A 22,744-nucleotide genomic window follows, 5' to 3' on the forward strand; every position below is an offset into this window, starting at 1 on the left:
TACCTTTGCTATGCAATTACTATCTATCTATCTATCTATCTATCTATCTATCTATCTATCTATCTATCTATCTATCTATCTATCTATCTATCTATCTATCTATCTATTCTTTCTTCATTTTTGTGAAAAACTGGTGAAATTTGTAGTGTTTGTAGTTTGCAGTGAAATCTTATAGAGGACATAAATACAGTACACAATATTGTAAAGGAGAATATATATATATATATATATATATATATATATATATATATATATATATACTTATTTTATGTGACTTAATAGATCAAATTTGATTGTAGTTCTTTTTTACAGTGTTAAAACTCATACATATATGGAAATGATTATTCCTGAATAAAAATGTTATCCATAATTATAATGCTACCATATGTCCCATTCTCTCTCTCTCTCTCTCTCTCTCTCTCTCTCTCTCTCTCTCTCTCACTCACTCACTCACTCACACACACACCTGCTGTTGTGTGTATTAAAGGAGGATCTCCCTAACTAACTTTATTTCTGTAAACCCTAAAGAGAACATGTAGAATTTATAAACAGATCATAAGGATTTTGTAATGACACCGTAATGACATTTCACGTTAAATGTCACACGATTAATGATAGTCCACATGAATGCCATTGAATAAACTGGGATCAGCAGATTCCCGACAACAAACTCGCTTTCACTTTAAATAAAACGCTAAATGACGGGATCGCGGCGCGCTCATGGGGGGTAGGGGAGAGACGCCGTCGCCCGGACGCTAGCAGCGTCACACCTTGAGTCCGCCCACTGTTTACTTCGATTGGCCGAGACTATGATTTATTCAAAGATTCTCTCGTAATTGATTGGCGGAGCATCCCGGGGCGTGGAAACGGTCCGAATGAGCCGTTGTTGTGTGTACACAGACCCTATTGATTGTCAGGCATGGAGCAGAGCGGAGCAGTGCGGTGCGGGTGCGCTCTCAGCTCGGACACACAAACAGACCTGAATTAAAGGGCCGCGACTTCACCGCTTAATTTCATCGGAACTGATCGAATTGAACTTTGCAACTCTTTTTGTATAAAAAAATAATAATTGAGTTTTTTTCCCTCGGTGTAACAGGAGCCGTGTTCTACACTCATGTATGATCGATTCCCTGCTGCTGTTAGCCTTCTCAGCTAGGGTAGATTAGCGACATCCAGTTTTTTCTGTCGTTTGTGTTCTTGAAAGAGTTCTCGTGTACCTTGAGATTTGTATTTATTCATTTTACAGCAGGTGCTTTTTTTTATTTATTATTCCGGAGTCCGATATGCGGCACGTACCGGAGCCGCTTCGCCGCAACCGGAACAACGAAGCTGGAGATGAAATCGCTCAGCACTGATTCGACCGCTTTCAGGAGAGACCACAGCAGATTCTGGGTTTAAACCCCAGCGTCATTTTTGCTTCGGACCAAATTCAATCAAGCAGTTGGATAACGTGTTTGTTTTTTAAGCAAAGAGACTGCACGGAGAGACAGAGAGAGAGACAGAGAGACAGGGGGACAGCAACCCGCGGTGTTCCAGATCCCGAGCGAGGCGACAGGCATGGTATCTCAGGGAATAAGGCTTGCCTGGATCTAAGGAAACGCACCAAGGCTTCCATTGATGGTAAATATGATCCAGGAATCTTTTTATTTGTCGTGTAAACAGGGAAGTGACTTGGTAGTCTTTATCACTGTGTGTGTGTGTGTGTGTGTGTGTGTGTGTGTGTGTGTGTGTGTGTGTGTGTGTGTGTGTATTTATATATGTGCCTTATAGGAAGCTTGTTAATTAGAGGAGCCGGATTAGTCTAGGTCCCTGTTAGTGCACGGAAATAAGCCCGTGTGTGTGTGTGTGTTTTATGGTGAATTGCTTTGAATGCTGTCTGTCTGAGCCCATATTGTCGGAAATGCGTCTCTGCCTTTCATGTCAGCTGACCGCCCCCGATGGATGTGGCTGCAATAAAAGGGGGCCTTGTGTGCCAGAGTCCCCGCGGTTACAGGAAAAGGCTTTGAAGTGCACTATTATTGGCCCTTTCAAAGCCCTTTGCCAACACGGGCGAGGCTACTGGGAGAGAGAGAGGGAGAGAGGGAGGAGGAGAGAAAAAGCAGGCCTATAAACCCTTGGAAAAAAAAAAGAGGAGGAAAAAAAAAAGAAGTTGACCTGTACAGAGGAAGGTGCTCCAAAATCACTCAGCTCCAGGTGACGTGTGGCACTGACAAATGAGCCAGTCATCCCTCAACAGCTAGTATGGTAAGATTCATTTCCAGCCCGATTGAGATCTAAAAAGAGAAGGGGAAAAGAAGGGTGGATTGTCGTCAGACCTAGAAATCCATCCCTAAAGCCCTGGCTCGTTTGACATTTCGGGACATCCAGGCTTGGGGATAAACATTGTGGCCTTTCAGACGGGCCGACATAATTAAAGTGTAGAGAAAGACCAAAAGAGCTGTCGTTACGCCAAGCCTCGAGGACACCGGCATTATTCGTATGTCACGGCGGTTCTTTGGGATCAGCTTTGCATGTTTGACAAGTGCTATGGTGAAAAGGGAAAAATCTTAATTTCAGACGGGTACTAGAAAGGAATGGACTGACCTTTAAAGCCGGTGTAATTACTTTTCGATCACAGGTATTGTACATGAGCGGTGTTGTCGAGGTACCAAGACACTGTTTTAAGACAAAGGTCGAGACTGCATATTTCACAACATAATCCGGTAGTTAGCTCCGGGGTTTTTTTAGTGGCACGGTATTACAGCCAAGTGCCAATTATTTCTGTGTCATATATGCCAAGGAAGCAAAGTACGGTGGATATGAAGATGTGGGCTGTCTCATAATGTTGTGTCCCATCAACATTTTCACTCTCCCTCCATGAAGACATGAGATTTGTCATCTCCTTTTTCCTGACTGCTCGCTTTCCTCGCTGCAGCAGTTTTTCTGTCTGCATTTGCTGGCTAATGGCCTTAGGGCCTGCACTCAAAACACTACTGCACTTCCTCATTATCTCAGCCAAGATGCCTTTGGGACATGCTACAGTTTCTTACGCCTTTTTATTCGCGCATATGTGGCCTGTTGTGGTTACCGACATTCATCTTATTTCTAGACACTAGTCACTTTTGACATTCAAGTACAGGCTTGTGACACATTTGTTCCCAGCATGGTTTGGTTCCATTTAAGGGAAAAGGCACATTGAGGTTTCTTCTGATTATACGGAGTACATTTATCCTATCTGTGAACGATCTTTTCCAGGAGGACTCCACCCTTATCAAAACATCAAATGATGGAATAATACTGTCCAGGCGGTATACGGGCGGTTTGGTTTGGCCTAACGTCTTTCGAAGACACTTAACGTTCCCTTAACTATTGCAGGAAGTAGAAGGTCCACTTCCTGCATTACACAAGGGATTACACAAGGCATTCCTCAGTCATCACAAGGCTGGCACAAAGCTGCTCTGTCGATACATTTAGCCTGTTTATTAAACAGAGCCCGGAGATAAGGGTGATCCGGGAAGGTTGAGTGACCTCAGAGAGCGGATGCCTGGTCGCTAAGATCCACTTGTGGGGATGATGTCAATCTCTCGGTTGCTAAGCAATTTTCCCTCTGCATCCACCGTAATCACCTTTTATCTCCTGAGGACGTCGTGTGTAATTATAGGCCGGCTGCCATCCTTTGAAATCTGCCTAATTGGTCTCTTTATTTTTATGGGATGAGGAGCCGGGGTGAAAGGGAGCTACGGGGTAATGTGGCTCGAGCAGGTGGGGGAGGTAGCTGAAAGCGTTTACTCAAGATTACAGAAGCATTGTGGCCTGCTTTCTGTGTTTCCTGCCGTCTAAACATAAAATTCCAATCCGTTTTAAGACACTTTCACATTATATAAGGCTTTGGAAATGATTGCCCTGCTTTCAAACCTGTTCTCATTGAGTGGGCAGCAAGTGGAGGTCACTTTAGATTAGTGTGTACCAAGTAAAGTCCATTTTTCTCCTGGAACTCTTTGGTCTTTCTATGCCAAGTCGTTCATTAAGCACTCAGGGGGGGTAGGTGTTCTTACCGTGTGAATAGCCTGCGGGAAACATTTGGCCAATCTTTGTTTCCGACTTCTTTGTTTTATTACCATTTTTAATGACTCGAAGGAAGCAGTGACCCTTAACTGCGTAATGAATTGCCCTGCATGCCTGGTGGGCGGAGAAGTGCTTGGAGCAGAACACACAGGCCGGTTCTGCTCTGTGTCCCTGTAATACCCCCTGTACACACATGCCTCTCATAGGAACAAACTTTTGTAACAAGCTGTCCCAGTCTATGATGTCAATGTCTAGTCGTAAATAGTTGCAAGTGGAACAATGTCCTTTGGAGCAGGAGCTAAATCAGTTGGCTTGGTAAATTTACATTTGACAGAGCATATTTACATTTTCACCTTGCAGCCAGGTGAGAAGAAATGCTTCTAAATGTACTGTTGAAACCTCCTCCCCCTTCTTTTTTTTTTTATTACAGTGTCTGATGCTAATGTGAGTCAGCAAGCTGCTGTTTATCTCGGGCTACATGTTCTTTGCGCATCTGCTTAAGAGGTTACCCTTTTCAAAAGGACGTAGGGGGGAAAAAAGAAATCATTGTCTCCTCTGTGCCTCTGATCCCAATAATGCTAACTATCAGAAATTTAACCAGGGCCCGGTCTCTTATCTCCTAATCCTGAAGTAATAGATTCCATTAAAAATGCATGAGGAGCTTTACGGATGAAGCCGCCGCCGTTGTCTGTCAAACGGTCTCCATCCTCTGGGAAACAGCTCTGCTATCTTTTCACTGCTCAGAGAAGATCCCATTTCCACAGAGGGAGGCCGATTGGCGCGTCGTCGCCAGCCAGCCGTGGCCTCTCTGCTTCTCGTTCAGCGAGGCTAAATGTGGCCTTTTGATGTGGCGCTCAGCTTTTTGCTCCTGCCGGATTGCCAGCGTCACACTGAGGGCTCCTGCTGGAGGAAGTGGCAGAGCGGCCACCCCTATCCTCCACTGCTGTCACTCATAATAGAGTTAGTGATTTGGAAAAGTCCACAGGCCAGGCCGTCAGTGGGGGGAGGATTGCTTCTGGACTCCAGCTCTCATAGATCAAACCTGCAGGACGCACATAAAGTCAATGGAAACCTGATTTTGCATGGCTGCAGCCATATTATTTGATCAGCCTACAAATATATTAGCCGCTCTTCCTCGTAAAGGCAATTTTGTTCAGGTTACTTGATTCCCCCTCAATTAATGACGAGAGGGATACGTTAGCTGGACAGGATTCGATGTTGGAAAGTGGACCTAATGGCAGAATGTCACTTTAGTAGGACAAAAAACTAAAAGTAATATATATATAATATAACTGCGATAGGTTTTATTCATTGGTCAAGCCTGCTCTATATTTCCTCAGTCAGTGTGTTATTTTGGTGCGACGAAGCTTGTTCCCCCGCCGTGTAGGCAGGATGACACCGAGGGGAAGGAGAAGAAATTACCATAGCACTCTCATGCTAATCCTATCTAACCGGCAAGTGAAAGAGGGCTAGGCTTAAACCTTTTTTTCATTATTATCTAATTATTAACTCAGGATTTCAAGTGTGTGTGTGTGTGTGTGTGTGTGTGTGTGTGTGTGTGTGTGTGTGTGTGTGTGTGCGCACATACATATGCATGCAAGTAAGCGTGGAAGGTTGTTAAGGCTCCTTGATTCAGCCTTTACTCATTAGATTCACCCCATAAGCTTTAAGTGCTTGAGTTTGTATAAAGATATAAACAAAGTGCAGGATTTAAAGTGGTTTCTATACGAGACCAGGTTTTGCTTCGTGCCATTTGTTTGAGACGAGGATTGCTAATTTTATGCAAACCTGGTTTTTCTGTCACTGTCAGTTGCTTCAATCTAAACCTAAACCTAAAAAGCTTTCGCTTCTGCTACTTTGCTGAACTAATATATTATGCGTTGTTTTCGCCAGTCACGCAATTAGCTTTCCATGCCTAATCCATTGGTTTTATGCTCTAGCCCTCAAAGGGATTCTACACAGATAAGATTTGATTTAAAAGGATCTCGACATTCTGTCCTTCATGCACATGAGGGAATAAAGCACCCCCTTCTCTGGAACGTGACCTTATCTATGTATGCACTCCTCTTTTCCCAGCTACGTACTGGCGCACGTACAAATAGACAACCTTCCATCTAGTTCACCTCCAGGCTTGAAAGAGAGATGAAAAGGCTAAAATACCAGAACGGAGGGGACAATTTGTCTGCGAGGCGATCTTATCAGAAATCCTTAGAAGACAAAAGATCGGCAGTGGCGTGCAGGACACTTATCTCCCCAGCAGGCCCTCGCTAGGCAGCACAGAGGATGATAAGCGGCCTTATCGGACAGGCTGATGCAGAATAGTGGAAAGGATTTGCTGTCCTTTCTGGTCAAAAGTTTTGTCAGCGTTACTCGGTCGCTCAAGTTGCGAGAAGCGACATCAGCTCTTCAGTGAAGGGATGCCAGGATTTTCACGGCTCTTTAGGTTCTGCGCGGTGAAAAAATAGCACGGAAAATGATGCAGAAGATAAAACTCCAATAAGCAGGTTTTTTTTCATGGAACTCATGGCTGAGGCTCTGTCCCCGGATGGAAACGAGCTAAGAATGCGCAGTAGGATAAGGCCTCATATCTCGGTATCAAAGTATGTCAGGCCCGTGGATTGAGTTGCCTTTGCACGACGTGGGCGCAGAAAGAGCGGAACGGCATCCTCTGGAGAAAGAAGCTTTCAAGGCCATTTGGCGTAATGGAATTAAAGAGACAGACCGGCTGTCATTCAAAAAGACATTAGGTTGCCGATAGGGAGCACTTTTCCTCCGGGCTGTTTGTGATTTCTCAAGCCTTTGTGCACGGTCTTAAAAAAAAACAAAACAAAAAAAAAAAGTAGTTTTTGCTAAAAGCACATGGAACACGAACGCCACAGAAAGTCTGAATGCTTGAACGAATATTACGGTACACGCCAAAGGGTCAGCACATGCTTCGTTTTGTGCACTCTTCATAAACCAAACGCTTTTCCTGTCCTGTCTTAAAAAAATATAATCCTTATGCATTTTTATCCCTCAGCCACTTGCTGATAGTAATGGATGGAAGTTTCTCAATTGTCTTTCATTTTCAGTTGATAAAGCTGTGCAGGCATTTCCCGGGAGACACCCCCAAACCCCTCCTTACTCTGCCTCTTCTCCCCCTCATCCAAACCTGTATCTTCCTTTGACAAATGTGCAGTAATGGAAGCCTTGTTGTGAAATTGGCCCTCACACGAAATAGTGGGAGAAAGGCTTTTTAGCTGTTTAGCTGTCTGTGATCACAGACCGGCTGTTTGGTTTGAAGAGAGGCTCTCTGTGCATACTGTGTTAAAAAAAAAAAAAGTGTGTGTGTGTGTTTTGAGGGGGGTGTATGATTTCTCCAGGCTCCTGACAAGAATGAAAGCCAGGCTGTTTCTTTTATCCTTCTGAGGTGTAGGCAATCAAGTATATACAGATGGCTTTCAAGCTCTCCCCTCCAGTTTGTTCGGGCAGCCATCGTGTGGAACCAGCAGGAAAAAAAGGAGAGTAATAAGTTGGACGGGAAATAAATCAAAGAGGGATTTCAGGAGGACAAAAAAGGAGGGGAAAGTGAGTGTGTGTGTGTGAGGGAGACACAGAGAGAATCAAATAAAATGAAGAATATGAAGAGTCAACAGTCATTAGCCTAAAGACTAAGAACTAGGCCAGCTACTGCCATGGGATCTCCTGAGGACGGCAGATTAATTTGTTAATATAAAAAGTAATTGAATGTAGAATGATTGGGGCAAAGGTAAATGTCAAAGGGTAAAAACTACTAAAGCAGCGTTTTTTTGTTTTTTTTCTTTTCCCTCTATAATTGATAATAGTACAATGAAAAAAATCTGTGTGCTTTCTGGGGGAAAAAAAACACTTATCGATCCATTCACTTTCCGCTTCTGTTTGCTAAATGCAGCTATGTTGTTGTGCCAAATCACTTTTAAAACAAAACTTCGCTCTGAATTACACTGGCATTCACTCAAGCTAAGTTAAAACTCATGTCTTTTAGGTTATAACTCCCTGCTCATTTTTAATCCCTTTGCTGTGGCTTGCTCTGGAAAATTTACATTCAAGTCTCTAGGACCACCTGTCAAATGACTAAATTAAAGGATTACCCCCACCACTACCACCACCCTTCCTCAAAAAAAAAAAGATGAAAATTGGATTAAAAGAGACATCTACATAGATGCTTTTCATTTGTAGAGCCCTGGAAAGATAAAGCTAGGTTGGCCTGCTTTGCCTGGGATGTTAATCCTATAGTGGCATTGTGTTGTTATCCCTGTCAGGGTTGCCTGTGGATGTACGTCTTTATATAGCTTAGCAGCCGAGAACAGAGGGAGGTGAGATTTATGGCCTGCTGGGAGATTGATTAGAGCCGTCGAGCACTCAGCATGCCCCTCAGGCCCACCAAATCCCACCAAAAAAGACAACCGCTTGCTGAGTCATTACTGTCTTCTTTGTTTCCGTGCACCTAAAGGGTAGACGTTTTGTACAATACATTTGACACGTACAAAACCGAGCGCTGCAGGATGTTGTCTTCCCAGGTACTTTTGCGTACGTTAATGGAATCGGCGCGCATCGTAAACAGGAAGCGCCCCATATCGGTCAGGTCCAACTCAGAATCCGATCCTTTTCACGTGATGCAGAAGAGAAACTCGAAAGTGACTCTCCTTTGCCTTCCCGCAGATTCCTCGAGGCTTCTCGCTACCGTAGAGCCTAAAAGCTTCATCATGCTGGCGTGCCTGCCGAGAAGACAGAACCAACCCGCCCAGCACCCGGCGTGTGCTGCCAAGATCCTGGACGCTCCCGTCAGCCTGAAAAGTAAGCACTGTTTTATTAAGCTTTATTAGATCATTAGGAACTGCCAGGCAATCAAAGATGGATGCCACGAACAGATCGGTAGGAGGGCTATATAGTGCTGATGCGTGTACAGTTAGAGAGAAGAGAATTTCTGTTACTGCTCTTGCTGTAAAGAGTAGCTAGGTTGTTGTTAAAATCTGTATTCAGTCAAGCAACTGTACAGAATGTCTCTTTGCACATGCTTGGGTGGGTAATGATGATAGGAAACTAACAATTTAATCAAATCCCCAAATTGTGGGTCAGGCTTTTTTTCTTTTTTTTTTTTAATATACATACATTTTCTAAAGTCACATTTCCATACCTTCTGAAAGCTGAAAGAAAGTGTGGCTATTTATCTATTTTTATCAATGTATCTATATTTACCTATAAATCCTATTTAAATGATGGTAAGCAATGCCATGTTGTTCTGTGTATTTGATACCTGCTTTTCTAGGACTAGCCAGAGAGGAAGCAGTGTAACTTTTATATATATATATATATATATATATATATATATATATATATATATATATATATATGTATGTATGTATGTGCACGATTAATTAAGGTTTTCTGTGCAGTCACATCATATGTACAGAAAAATAGTGTTTTTTCAGGATGAGAAAAGTAAAAGGGGTTGTGAAACTGTGGAGAGCAACAATTCTGGTTCTCAAATCCTCAGAGTTTTTGTCATGAGGTGCCATGTTGAACATCCAGTGGTCAGTATAAGAGAATTGTACACAAAGCCACCACATTTTATTTACTCTAATACAAGATACACAAATCTGTATGGTGCTGTCAAGCAGACAAAAACATGAACATGATGAATAGGACATTTCATGGTTAAGCGACATACAACTGTTATCACTTAGGGCGTACTTACTTTTGTTGCCAGCTATTTTGACAATAATGGCTGTAGGTTGAGTAATTTTCGAAGAACAGTAAATCTATACTGCTGTACAAGCTGCACATTGACTAAAATATATCCAAGTTTCATTTCTATAGTATTGTCTCTTGAGAAAGATACTAAAATGGTTGCTGAAATGTGAACGGTCTACTTACTTTTTTTTGATACTGTATGTAAAATAAATATAGATTTAGCAAAATCACACTCTCTGTGTATTATATAAAGGATCTTCACTTCACATTGTTTGTTCTTTAAATGTCACCAAACTTGCTTTAAATAAATGTTACATATTCCACCATGACAGTACACACACCTGTACAGCACAGTTTACCAGGAAAGCATTTTCAGCCTTCCTGCACACAATCGGTCCGTTTCGTTCCCGTCGTACCCCAAGTGCGAGGGCCCTACGATTTTGGTTGTGCAACTCACTAAAGGTGTCTGATGTGGAAAGTTAAAACCTACACCTGGAAGACCAAAAGGCCCTGTTGACTGCAATAACACGTGATTTGAAGTAGGGCTGAAACGAGTAATTCGAATACAAAAATGCATCGAGGCAAATTATTAAAATTGTTTCGTTTCCACACGGAACATTATTAATGACAGGTACACAGTATGGAAGCCCGTTTCTGCCACATAAAAAAAAAAGTTTTGCCTAATTCCAGGTTTTTTTCTCGCAATTCCTACTTTATTTCTCGTAATTCCGACTTTTTTTCCAAGCCAATCAGGCAGCGTCACCCCCCTCTGTAGTGCCAGGAAGCTTTACACATTGAAAATGAAATGGGCTTCAATCAATAGAATCGCATGGTACCAAACTAAGCCTCCGATCCCTGGAGTGAACTCTGACTAACAATCAGCTCTAGAGGAGACGGATGAAGCGGAGGAGCTTCGTTCATACACCAACAGCTTCAAACTTCAGGCCGACAACATGGTTACCGGTGGATGCACCCGAAATGTTGGATGTTTTCAAGAAGTAAAGTCGCAATTGCGAGGGAAAATGTCGTTTTTTAGGCAAACTTTTTTTTTAACGTGGCAGAAATTCTTTGTTTTTTATATATATATATATATATATATACAACCCCGAAGATGCTGCAGAATAAAAAATGAAGGAACGGGAAGAAAACAGAGAGAGGCGTGGAGAAGATCGGGGCCGAAGTACATGACAAAGTTTACAAAGTTTGGGATCATTTCAAATGAAAACATAAAGAAAACACCATACAATGTGTTTACCCTTTTTAAAGTCATTTGAAATAAATTTCATTAGTCTTATGTTTTTAAATTTATATATTTGTATATGCACTTAGATGAAATGTGGCAATTTAATGGGTTTAATTTTGCAGATATTTTTGTATGCAATTTTTTTTGCAATAAAAATGTTAATGTTTCTTCAAAGTAAAAAAAATTACTGTTTTAAGAGACAGGTCTTATTTTATTTCGTACATTTAGTATTGCTCTTTAATAAAGAAAAAGTACTTATTATCCGATTACTACTCTACTACTAAAAAAATCAATAGCTGTAGCCCTAATTTGAAGTAGAGTTTAGCTGTTTAACCAGAGGCGTTGGAAACCTTTTACCAGATCCGGCCACGTTGAGAAATCCTCTGCCGTTAGGGAATCTTTTATGAACTAGGTGCAGAGAGATGGAGTCAAAAAAAAAAAAAAAGGAAAAAGGGGACCCATTGGAGTAAAGGGCTGAAAAAAAATTCCACGGTAAATTCGATTTTCTTAGGTAACGTAACCTTTGATTTTCATGGTTTAACCATATTGAGTGAATGATGGATCCACTGTCCAGACAGTCGAATTTTATCCATTTAAGAAGGAGAGAGGAGGATACGTTTTCATTCTAGGCCTCTGTCGAAAAAAAATCTAAACTTGGACCAACCTTTATATATATTTAAAAAAAAAAAAAGCGCCAAAAAATAATACATAATCCATGTTCTGGCTTGCTGAGCAGTGCCTCCCACACATATGGGGTTACATTAATACAAGGTTTTTAAAAAAGGGAAAAAAATCCAGGCCTCTCTGATGCAAAACGTGACTTAATGAATTAGGCTATTTGCTGGAATTAATTTGCCTTAATTAGGCCTCTCCAATTCTGCTAGAAGAATAGCAGATTAAAGTGGAAGGTTAGATAAGAGAAGAGAGAGTGAGAAAGAAAAGAGAGAGGGGTGGGGGATGTGGAGGGGAGGGATGTTCACCTTGGTCTCTACCAACACCCGGAGTTCCAGGTTTATCGGCGGTGCAGATCAGTCCGCACTCCTTATCACTGACAGCAATCGCACCGTCTTTAATTTAATTCATGAGGGCATTGACGAATGCCGAGCAGGCTGACGCGCTTTCCCTCTGCAAGGGCGGCTGTCATCACAGACGGTGGTTTTGTTCCCCAGAGGAGATGATGTCGGAAATACAGCTCCGGTCACTTTGAAGTGACACAAAGTCTAAAACTGTGGCTGAGGACTGAAGGCTGATTGGGTCTGCCACGTCTGCATTGCAGATCAGTATGCATTACTCTGGTCAAATGGCAAAAAGAAAAAGCTTGTAAAGCCTTGGAACGCGAACGAGATTTTCATTTTATACACGGCACGTTAAATACATTGTAAAAACCCGAATTACACGGCCGAGAAATATGTATTGCATGTAAATTGGAAACAAAGATGAAGCATTTAAGATTTTTTGAGAAAAGTATACACTTTGAGGGTCACCAAACTCATTCAGCCAGTCACAGTTGTCATGAAGCGGAGTTGATTAGTCAAGACGTTAAAATATAAACCAGAAATTCACCTAAACCGATGCGATTAAACAGTTGCTTAGCTGCTTAAAGATGATCAGTAAGCACTGCAGAACTTACAAACATGACCTGAATAGATGTTTTATGAAAAAAACAGTGTTTATCTTAAATAGTAGAAAGCTAGCTCTTTATGTAGCTTGATAATATTTAGGCTTCTGTTTGTTGTTGTTATTGGTACAATCTAAAAGTTGTCCTATTTGTCATTTTGAAAGAAAATCCTATTAAGACACTTCTATACCACTCGGTATAGTGCGATTTCTACAAAGAGGTGGTTGCTTCTAAAAGAAAAGGAGTGCTGGAGCATTCACGTTTCGAAATGTTATAGAATCCGCTGACCTTTCTCTAATTGAGAGTTTCACACGGTCGCTAAGGGCAACTCAGACTTCCACAAGTCCACAAATCATGCGCTATCGATCTAATTTCTCCGCTACGCAGAGGCAAAGTAACTCTACACCACCCGAGCAACCCCTATAGACTCGACCATGATATGAAATCCGTACTGTCTCGGTTTATAAAAGCGCTTCAAAGTGATCTTCATAAACATGGCTTTCAGAGTCGGTTAATTATCATTACTGTCAGCATTCATTACGCTCACAATTAACGAGAGTGCATTTTTGTCGTCTGCTTAAGTCCCGGGCCATCGGGACTGAAGGACATTGATTATTATTCACTGATTATTTGAGCTTCCCCAGCATTCGCCTAATTCGTCCATGTGCGCGGTATGCGTCGTCTCCCATTAGGATAGAATTTTATTCAATCTGATCAGGGAACAGATAAACCAAGTCATTTAAACTAACTTGAGTCCCGAATATACCTTAATCAAAGGTTTGAGAGAAACAATTTCGAGATCGCCAGATAGAGAGATTATAAGTCGTAAAGATAATTGAGCCTGTCGGCTGACAATGAGCCTTTTATCAATAAGCTTATCTGTATTGTCTTTTCCACACCACACTGTGCTAAAGCCTTTCTGGAATTTTTTTTTTTAACAACTGGAGCAAATCTCCATGCCCCCGCCTACCCACCCACTTCCCCATCCAGCTGGGGTAAAAACCTCATTGTCTGCCATGTTATTAAATATTAATTTGGAATCAGTGGAGCGCTTGTCTGCTAAACGCTGGAACAGAAGGGCCCTGGTTTGCCACAGGCAGAGCCTCAGGCATATCTCTCTAACACGCACACACATTCTGCTCTGTGTCCAGAGCCTGATGTGGTTCGACAGTCCCAGCCCATGCCACTCAACACACACCCCGAATCCAACACGCTTAATACATCGACAGCTGAGCGTATTAAATGTTCTTCCACCCAACGCTGATTTTAGGTTCTTCCTTATTGTGCTATCATTCTCTTCCCCTCATCGGATCTCTGGAGGTTTAATGGTTGAAGTGAAATGCAGCTGATGAATCGTTGGAGTTGCAATTGCCTGGAGGCATGTGTCATATCTGTTATTCTGGAAAGGAGCCCATAGTGGGGCTGTAGGGAATATACCGTGCATATGTCTGCCTCAGCAACTCGTGGACCGTGTTCAGCCCTGAGGATTTATCAGTCAGCCACATTCCTGGCAACATGTTGTGACTGTTAGCACCACATCTGCCAGGCAGAACTCGGGGTTTTGCCTTTAGATCTATCACAATGGCTTTTTTTTTGTTTTCTTTTTTTTTTTTTTTTTTGCTACTGCTACTGTTTATGCTTAATTCTCATAAAGATTCATAGAATGGAGCAAAAAATTTGCCTTTCACCCCCTCCCTTTCTTGTCAGCAAACTGCTGGATTGGGTAATGTAACTAAAACATGATTCGAAGCAGCAAATTAATATCGAGATTTAATTTATTAGAGTTAATGTTAAAAAGAAACATGGTCGTGTTTCCTGTTCGAGCATTTGTATGCATATGATCTAATTAGAGAAAGCTCAGAAAGCTGGTAAGAACAATATTTAAAACAAAACAAACAAAAAAAAAGTGTAATATTTGCTAAAAAGGTTTTCTATTCGCTCGAGGTGTTTTTTCAGCAGTTTGTGATAAGTAGGCAATAAAAAAACATGAAATGGTTAGTTGTTGTAGCAGGTATTACACAACAGAATAAATATTTATCCCAAATGTGTGGTACAATTCGCTTGTATAAAACTCATAAGAAAAAGCTTAGAATAGAATCAAGATTTTTTTTTTTTTAAGGTTTGTTGGAAGCTTACGGCAGTCATCTTTCTTTGTCTTATAGGTTTCCTTCTCATAAATTGTGCACAGGTTGAAGTTTTATTTGCCTCAAGCAAGTTAATGGAAATGCGACCGATTTGCAATTCCGTCCGTCAAATATCGAATCCGAACGCAGTACTGAAGTCGCATGAAAATCGTGAAATATTTCAGGTTTAAGCTACTCATTAGCTTTCACCCGCAATACGCCATGAGTTTAGATTTCTTTTAGGAAGCCAGTTGTCATCATACTGCTAATCCCAAGCACACGGGTAACACAACATCAGAATAATTTTCCAAAGAGAAACGTATTTGGACTAAAGTAGCTTTGGTAGCATGGTTTGATAAAAAATCTGCCATATATAGAAAAATCTGACAGAAAGTACAATATAAAAAGAGAAAAAAAAGCACCACACTGATCGGTATAAGCCAAGTTCAGCACTGAGCAGACTGGAAGCTCAACAATGATGAATCAGATGGTCAGTTGTTGTGTACAGATTGTAAACACAGCAGAAAGCTGTGTGGAGACAAACACACAGATGCACACACACACATAGTGCTGACCAGACAAGGATGAATAGTGTAAAAAAAAAAAAAGATTGCAGCTAATGAGGTGATTTATTTTTTGCCTGCACTAATGTATAACTGTTCATAAAATGATGTCAAAAATGCAGATCCAGATTTCTATTATTTAGCTTTCAATTTGTTTCATGTAATACAGTTTTTTCTTCCAGTGTATGTTCGAAATTTGGTTTCGTGCGTATGTGTGCACGCGCTAAACGAAACATTTCAGTCGAGTGACTACAGAGGTGCTATGTGGCTTTTTTTATCATGCGGATGAGTAGTAATGGGAGCAACGCTGTGGGAAGAGCTGTGCCTCCGGGTAGGCTGTTTAGGCATGGCTGCAATTTTTTTTCCCACAGTGCTGAGCCAAATGGAAAGCAACACTTGTGTAAAGTGCCTGGCTCGTCCGTGCCTGACTTTTCAAGCACTAGATAAATAAGCGCTGGCCCCTGCGGTTATTCTGTTTGTGCAGACCCTCCTGTGAGAGAGACACTGACTAGGTGAAAGGGGGGCATTTTTCTGACATGGACACGTCCAATCAAATGAACTTCATTGGCGTTGCAGAACTTCAGGATCGGTTTCATCAGATTTATGCCGGGTATTAGCAGAGAACAATGTACGTTCACATTCCCAGCACCCTGCTATTATAATGTAACACCTCCACACATGGATGCCTGCTTTTGGATTCATGTCAGTTAGTATTAATGTCTCTTAATATTAATAATAGGAGCTTTTATTCTATTCAAGCTTGGGAACATTTCACGAGGGCGTGACTCTCCCGAGGGAGTCGGTTCACGGACTTGCGAACTCACCAGGGCTCCATAACTGTGCTTGGCGTCAGTGGAAGCGTAGAGGCGTTAAGGTATTCCTGTTAAAACATACCATTCGATCTGGCGCATACTTGAAATTGACATTGTGCGTTTTAGGCTGCCATGTTTTAACTGTTGTAATTCTGTTAAAGAGGATGATTACCTCCTACTCACCTGATTTAACTGGAGCGTTTTAACCACTCAGCCGAGCCTTTATGGTACTAATGGAGTGCTGCCGAATCAATCTCTCAACAAATGCACTGAGAGAGTAGCGAAATGTAGCAGAAACCTTTTTTTTCTGGCTTTGACTTCCTGCATTTTACTGCCGTTTACCCTGCTTTTATGTAAAGTACAAAACCATAAAGCTTTATAGAAGACTGGAATAACTCTGATTTGGGAATAAAGGGACTGCTTCAACATTAGTTTAAATGTCTTTTGACTACAGATTTTGGAGGGCCAGGACATACAAAACACAAACGAACGCAAACTTGAGAAGTTCGAGAATCCATCGCATTAGACTAGTGCGTAGTGAATTCAAAATAAGTAGTTGAGAATAAACAACAGGCTTGCCCATAAAAGGTAATTACATTAACCAGGGTTGCCAGGTTTCAGCTAAATTTCCAAATCCTTTTTTCCTTTTCCCAATCTTCATCTGTACAGTATGATTCTGTCGTGCATGTACAGCCACAGTGAACTTTTAAAACTTCTCCATACCAGTCATCAACTCTTCAGTCTGTTGTTCCTCCTTCACTGAAAATGTTTACCACATGGGGACTGTGGTTCCTTCCCCAAAGGATCAGAATTTTAGAGTTCTGAATACGGACTAGGAAAAATTTTTTCCACTAAAGTAAATGTATTCTAAAACAAGCACCCGTGTGAAATCTTCAGAATAGCAAAGGTGGTACTCATGCAGACGAATTACATGGTCAACAATTTAGTTTCTGGTATTTTGGTGTTATAGATGGATGGCCAAGGTGAAGATTTGAGATCATCAGAAGCACACAGTGAACTTAATAACCACATTCTCCTAATCTTTGTATTTATTTATTTATTTTCTGAGTACCACACGCTGATAACGAAACCTTTATAGCATCAGTCTTATCCTAAAGCAAAAAGCTTCCAGTTGTGGTGCTGTCTTTTGATCATTAGGCTTGTGTTTTAGTAACAGAGCTTAGTAGAAATGCTGGGGCAGAGTCTTGCTCTTTTTTTAGCCTCAGCTGTTTTCCCAGTTAATCAGTGATTAACTCAAACAACTACAAAACAATGAGGTCTCCTCTGTGATCTGAGGGTATTGCATTAAGCAAACCATGGGAAAAAGGATTGCGCAGCTTATTGGGGCTGAAAGCTTTGCGTACGTTAGTGTGCTTAACATTTTTTCCAGCATGTACGTCAGCATTTGCGCTTGTGCCTTTTTGTCTTTTGCAGTTTTGGAGCCGATGCATGTTATGTACCCTGCCTCCGTACATTTCGTTTCCATTCTAAAGCCTTCCTTTATACCACATTTTCATTCCTGGGTACTGGTCTTGTCATTGTCCTACTTTAAACAGTTTGCTCTGTATCAAATGGCGTGTGAAGTTAATTAGCTGAGTGTTAATTGAGATTTCAGAGTCGCTCTCTCCTCCCCTCTTCCCTTCAGGGCCGACCTAATGTAATAGAAGTCACTTTTGAGAGCTTTGTTTGATCGAAGGGTTGACCTTGCCTCTTTGAGCTGCGCAGTGAAGCAGCATGTGTTTGATTCCCGTTCTTTTAGCTGTAGCGCTGGGAGCTCCAGGTAATGGCCTTGCATGCGTAAGAGCACTCGCGTTTGAATCCCATGTGTCCCACCTCAGGCAATCCTGACGCTAGAGAGGGAGGAAAGCCACTTAAAAGACTTACAGAGTGTAAATTGGTAAGCACTCTGAGAAGCCCCTGGGTAAGGCAGACTCGGCAAATAACAGTTTGGATTTAGCAGTGTGTCTGCTTGAGTGGTTTCGAGCAGATGGGCTACTAAATTCGTCCATAGTCTTGGAGTGGACCTTGACAGCGTTGCAGTCAAAGAGGTTAGCAGTTGGTCTGCTCTATGTGATTAAGTGCTTAGGGTCAGAATGCTAATCGCTTCCCTCTGTCACGCTCTGTGGCTAACAACCCACAGCTTTGGCAACAATTTAGCCACTTCCCAAACTGCACCGCAATTCATTATGCATACCGAATCCACCAACATTTCCATTAAATTTTGTTGCCAGGCTGCTGGGGTATGAAAAATGATCCTTTTATGAAGGGAGTGTTGCTGCATATGCAAACTCTTATTTGAGTTTTGAGAAATATCTGATCCTTTAATTTATGAGGTGGTCCAACAGCATTTACTTATCAGGTGTTTTCCCTTAAACAGGCCCTAAAGCCAAGCCAGATCAAAGCGACACTGTTCATGATCTGTGGTCTTTCATAGATTCTTAACAATGACACAAATTCCTGCCCACCTGTATGTCTATTTCTGGGGCTTCATCGTGATGAATGACCCCCTGTGAGCACTGTGTTACTGCAGGCAGTGTGTTTTGCAGCAAGATGCATTGATGGCTCTTTTCTCCATTTTAAACACCCAATTTATTTCCTTTATGAGATGGATCTTGTAGATTGAATCATTTTCACAGTCAGAGGCTCTTTGTGGGCTTGAAAATGAAATGAGGTCCCAAATCAATCCTGAACAAGAACAACAAGCGTCACATTTACATTCTCGAGCAATCACTTGTAATGGCTTCTCTTATCAAAATCAGAGCTGAATTGTCTTATTTAGGAGGGTTTTGCCCCGCTCCCCCTTTTTTTTTTTACCCGTCTTCTCTAAAGGGGACTGCAGTGGCATTTGCTGACTATTGCGTAATTTAGTTTCATTTTAGCACTTTTCTTTTCATGTCAGAAATTCCATAAAACTGTCATTCTTACGAGGGGCCATAATTTTTGCCAGCAGATCCATAGTTTGGATGGAGCACTTTTTCTTCCCCTTAGTTGCAGCAGTTTAAACAGCCATGAAATTGCCTGAATAATGGCCTCTAAATCCAATCTCGGTTTGTCCCTTCAGCTTTCCCGTACACCATTGAACGTATGTCCCCCCTGGAGAGTTTCCATTATTAGACTTCAGGTTAGGCTCATTGCTGTAAAAATGGCCCTGTAACCATGTAATATATGTTTGATCATCTGAGCATCATTACCAAATGTAATCTATATTGAGGGCCTTTTGGTTATTTACAGCAATCGCCAATGCACATAACAAAAGAACTTGCCTCTTTTTCTTGACTGACCATAATCATCTGCTGTCTGCTGCTCCTTTCATTCCGAAGGTATCAAACAAATCATTGTTGTTTTGGGAAATTGTCAGGCTTCATTTCATCCAGAGATGATTGACTCTAGCACTATCTTTCTCCTTCTGATCACCAGCGCTGACTTGTGCTTACATTTAAGTGGGTTGCATAGCCAAATGCCATGAAATGAATTCCACTCAAGCCACTGAAACAAAATTAGCTCCCCCCTCCTTCTCATCATCTCTTTCTTGATTTCCCAGGGTAATCCAATTTTGTCCTGAAGAAAGACCAAATTAATTTCATAATGCACTGATCAAACATTGCCCGGGGTGTCTCCCTCCACAAAATGAGTTTTTAGAAAGATGCAGATGTCTAAGGATGAACATCCACAAGAGGAAATGAGGCAGAGGAAGTAAATGTTGGGGGGGTTAAAAATGGGATAGAGCAGACACTCCAGTATCTCCATTTTTATTGGACAATTTTTCATGTCTCGTGTGTGCTCCATGATCATTTTTACTCATCCAGTATTTATCACTTTCTTGTGTTTATGCTGAAGAGAGCAAAACAATCTGCTTTGTCAGACAGCGAAACCCTCAATTGGGGATATTCGTCTTTGTTCGAATTGCTTGTGCAAATTTGAGTATAATCAACTAGGCTGTATGAGGAGCTTATATTTAACCTAATTTCCACTGTATGTTTATCACATGACCTCTAGCGCATACTTGTACCAAGTTGTGAAGATTGTGCTTTGATGTAACTTAGTGTGGTTTCGTATTTGTATTTTGCATAATCTTTCCAGTTATGTAACTGATGTGGTGTCTGCTTGCAGGTGATCTGAGCTCAATGCAGTCTCCACGGTACCCCTCCACTGCTGAGCTGGACGCCTACGCACAGAAGACGGCAGATAGTCCGCTGTCTATCAAGATCTTCCCGTCCAATATCAGGGTTCCACAACACAAACAAATTAGCCGGACTGTGAATGGCTTGGACACGACAGGCCAACGCTTCAGCCCTTACTCTCAGCCCTACTCTACTGGCTACCAGGGCTTGCTGGCCATTGTCAAAGTCCCCACTGTGAACAAAGGCATAGTAAAGAGCTCTGATGGCAAGCGGACTAAATTGTCACCAATTCAGATGGCTGTGGCACCTTATGCACCACCTAGCAACAACAACTTGGCCCACAGGCACAGGCAGAGGCCATACAGCTTGGAGATTTGCAAACCTCCTGAGGTGCACAATGTGGCAGTGCCACCCAATGTTGTGGTACCCGTTTCTGCTACATCCCTCTCTAGTGGGCAAAGCTTGGCTCTTGTTTCTCACTCAGACCATGCATCCCTTGGCATGGTGAGACAAATGGCTAGGACATCCCATGCCCAAGGGATTCAGGCATCTGTTGAAGATCATTCCAGCCCATCTCATCAAGCAGCCACAGCCTGCTTGGATTCCAGTTTCAGCATGGACATGGCCAAGACTACAAGCTACATGGACACTATGGAATATGCGATATGGCAGTCCAAGCAGCAGAGACATCAACAGCAGAAGCAACACTATCAGCAGGGTCCATTACACAGGTACAGTGCCAACAACAGCAGCAGAGCTACTATTAGCAGGTCTCCGGAAGTATGCCTGCCCGCAGGTACCACTCAGATCCCATACAGGGCTCATGCACTCAGCACAAGCAGCTGCGTAACGGGTGTGGCACTGGACCGAGTGGGCTCGTCACCTTTGAACTGCACTGCCACACATGGTGATTTCTCTACTGGTCAGTTCTTCGCACCTCATTGGAACAGCACGCTTGCTACACCTGACTGTTATAATCCACAGGAGTTACCCCAAGGTTCGGTGGGGCTCGGCCACAGCCATTGCCGGCCTCAGCGCCAAGCCCACTGTGTGCCACAGCAGTACCCAGGTCTCGGCATGTGCTGCGGGCTGTGTCATGCCTCCCTTCTCAGCAGCAGCCTACAGTCTCTGGAGTGCCTGATCAGCGAGATCCACCCACCCTGCATCAAAGAGCGCATGCTGGGCCGAGGGTACGAGGCCGCTCAGCCTGCACACATCCAACTGCCTGTGTTCAGATAGGGGGCATCAAGTTCAACTTCAAGAAAATCCAAGGTGGACTGAGGATTTGGTGATGAGCCATAGATTGGCTATTTGGCATGCCTATTGTGGATGTGTCTTTGGTATAGGGCTCAGTGGGTTTTTGCAAAGTTTAGAAAGGTACCACTGATTCTCGGAGTAGCTGGACTGACTTCACGTACTTCAATAAGTACTCATATTCCACAACTTTGCAGCAACAGGGATTTTGTGGCACCGTGCCATTACGTCTCATCCAAATGATCTGAATGGAATTGTTTCAGATTAGCTGCCAAATTCACAACAGGAAGCAAACTGCCCACTATTGCAGGACATTGAAACTGCAGGTCTGTTTACTCCAAAATCTATAACTAAACTGATGATATATGTTTAGTGTACTCTGGTTGGCAGAAATTTGTATAGCCCTGCTAGTACTAAATCATAATAGTTATGATTTTTCTAATTGCACTGTTATAAAAACCTATTAAAATGACTCTGGCATGGGTTGGTTCTGAGAACATTTCATTTTAAAACAAAACTTGAATATTTTTTTTTCTTTCTGTATTATGTTTGTGTCTATCAGTAGACAGGCATATTTATAAGATTCTTTATTCTAGTCTTTTCATCTTTGTTTGTGACCAATGCTGATTATAATTTTTTTGTTTGAATTGTTTTGTTTATAACAACATTGTTTATAATTTTTCTCTGTTTCTGGCGAGCTGATCTGGTTGATCGTTGTCTACTGTAGCCAGTCCATTGTTTCTTTTTTCTTTTTCTCTTTCTTTTTTTATGGCATTTATGAATCTAAGAAACAGACTGGAAGCATACACTACTGAGCTGGCTCCATCAGCGACCAGATGTGAAGCCACACATTTAACTGTGACTAAGTCTTAAGAGTTTCGACTGCATTTCATTGTCAGTGTTCTACATATTTTATTCATTATTTATTGATATTTGATTTTCTGTACCATGTTAGAAGACACTACAAGGGTATCTGAATTTTGGATAAAAAGAAGTGTGGGGAGGGGAGAAGGAGAGACATTTAGATTTTTGTTTTCTTTCATCCATTTGAATGAAATAGCTTGAAGCAGCATTGGGGTAAAATGGCACACAATGGGCTAGATGTTTTAAAAAGTGCAATTATAATGTTGGCAGATTAGCCCTTTCCCTACGTTATGCTTCACTGACTATTTACTACTGTATGTATGACTGTCTGGAACCCCTTCCACAATTAAGATTGTCAAATAAAATCTAATTTAGGGATGTTTTTTAAAA

The 22,744-nt window shown here is 41.9% G+C and overlaps 1 protein-coding gene across 2 annotated transcripts; it reads left to right on the forward strand.

Annotated features, from left to right (window-relative positions):
* The first annotated feature begins 908 nt into the window (after nt 1–908).
* On the forward strand, nt 909–22,744 carry LOC124393903 (protein FAM222A). Of its 2 annotated transcripts, none has more exons than XM_046861954.1 (3): nt 909–1,620; nt 8,725–8,859; nt 20,226–22,744. In XM_046861954.1, the coding sequence occupies exons 2-3, from the start codon at nt 8,769–8,771 to the stop codon at nt 21,473–21,475; spliced, it is 1,341 nt and encodes a 446-aa protein (XP_046717910.1). In that variant the 5' UTR covers nt 909–1,620; nt 8,725–8,768; the 3' UTR covers nt 21,476–22,744. The 2 variants fall into 2 exon arrangements, with proteins under 2 accessions (XP_046717910.1, XP_046717912.1); XM_046861956.1 differs by lacking the exon at nt 909–1,620 and adding an exon at nt 1,875–2,244.

This window comes from Silurus meridionalis, chromosome 11 (assembly GCF_014805685.1).
Source record: "Silurus meridionalis isolate SWU-2019-XX chromosome 11, ASM1480568v1, whole genome shotgun sequence".
NCBI classification, from domain to species: domain Eukaryota; kingdom Metazoa; phylum Chordata; class Actinopteri; order Siluriformes; family Siluridae; genus Silurus; species Silurus meridionalis.

Coding starts and splice junctions, on each gene's coding strand:
- LOC124393903 (XM_046861954.1), top strand. CDS start 8,769: ATGCTGGCGTGCCTGCCGAGAAGACAGAACCAACCCGCCCAGCACCCG. Junction 8,860..20,225: donor CGCTCCCGTCAGCCTGAAAA/GTAAGCACTGTT, acceptor GTCTGCTTGCAG/GTGATCTGAGCTCAATGCAG.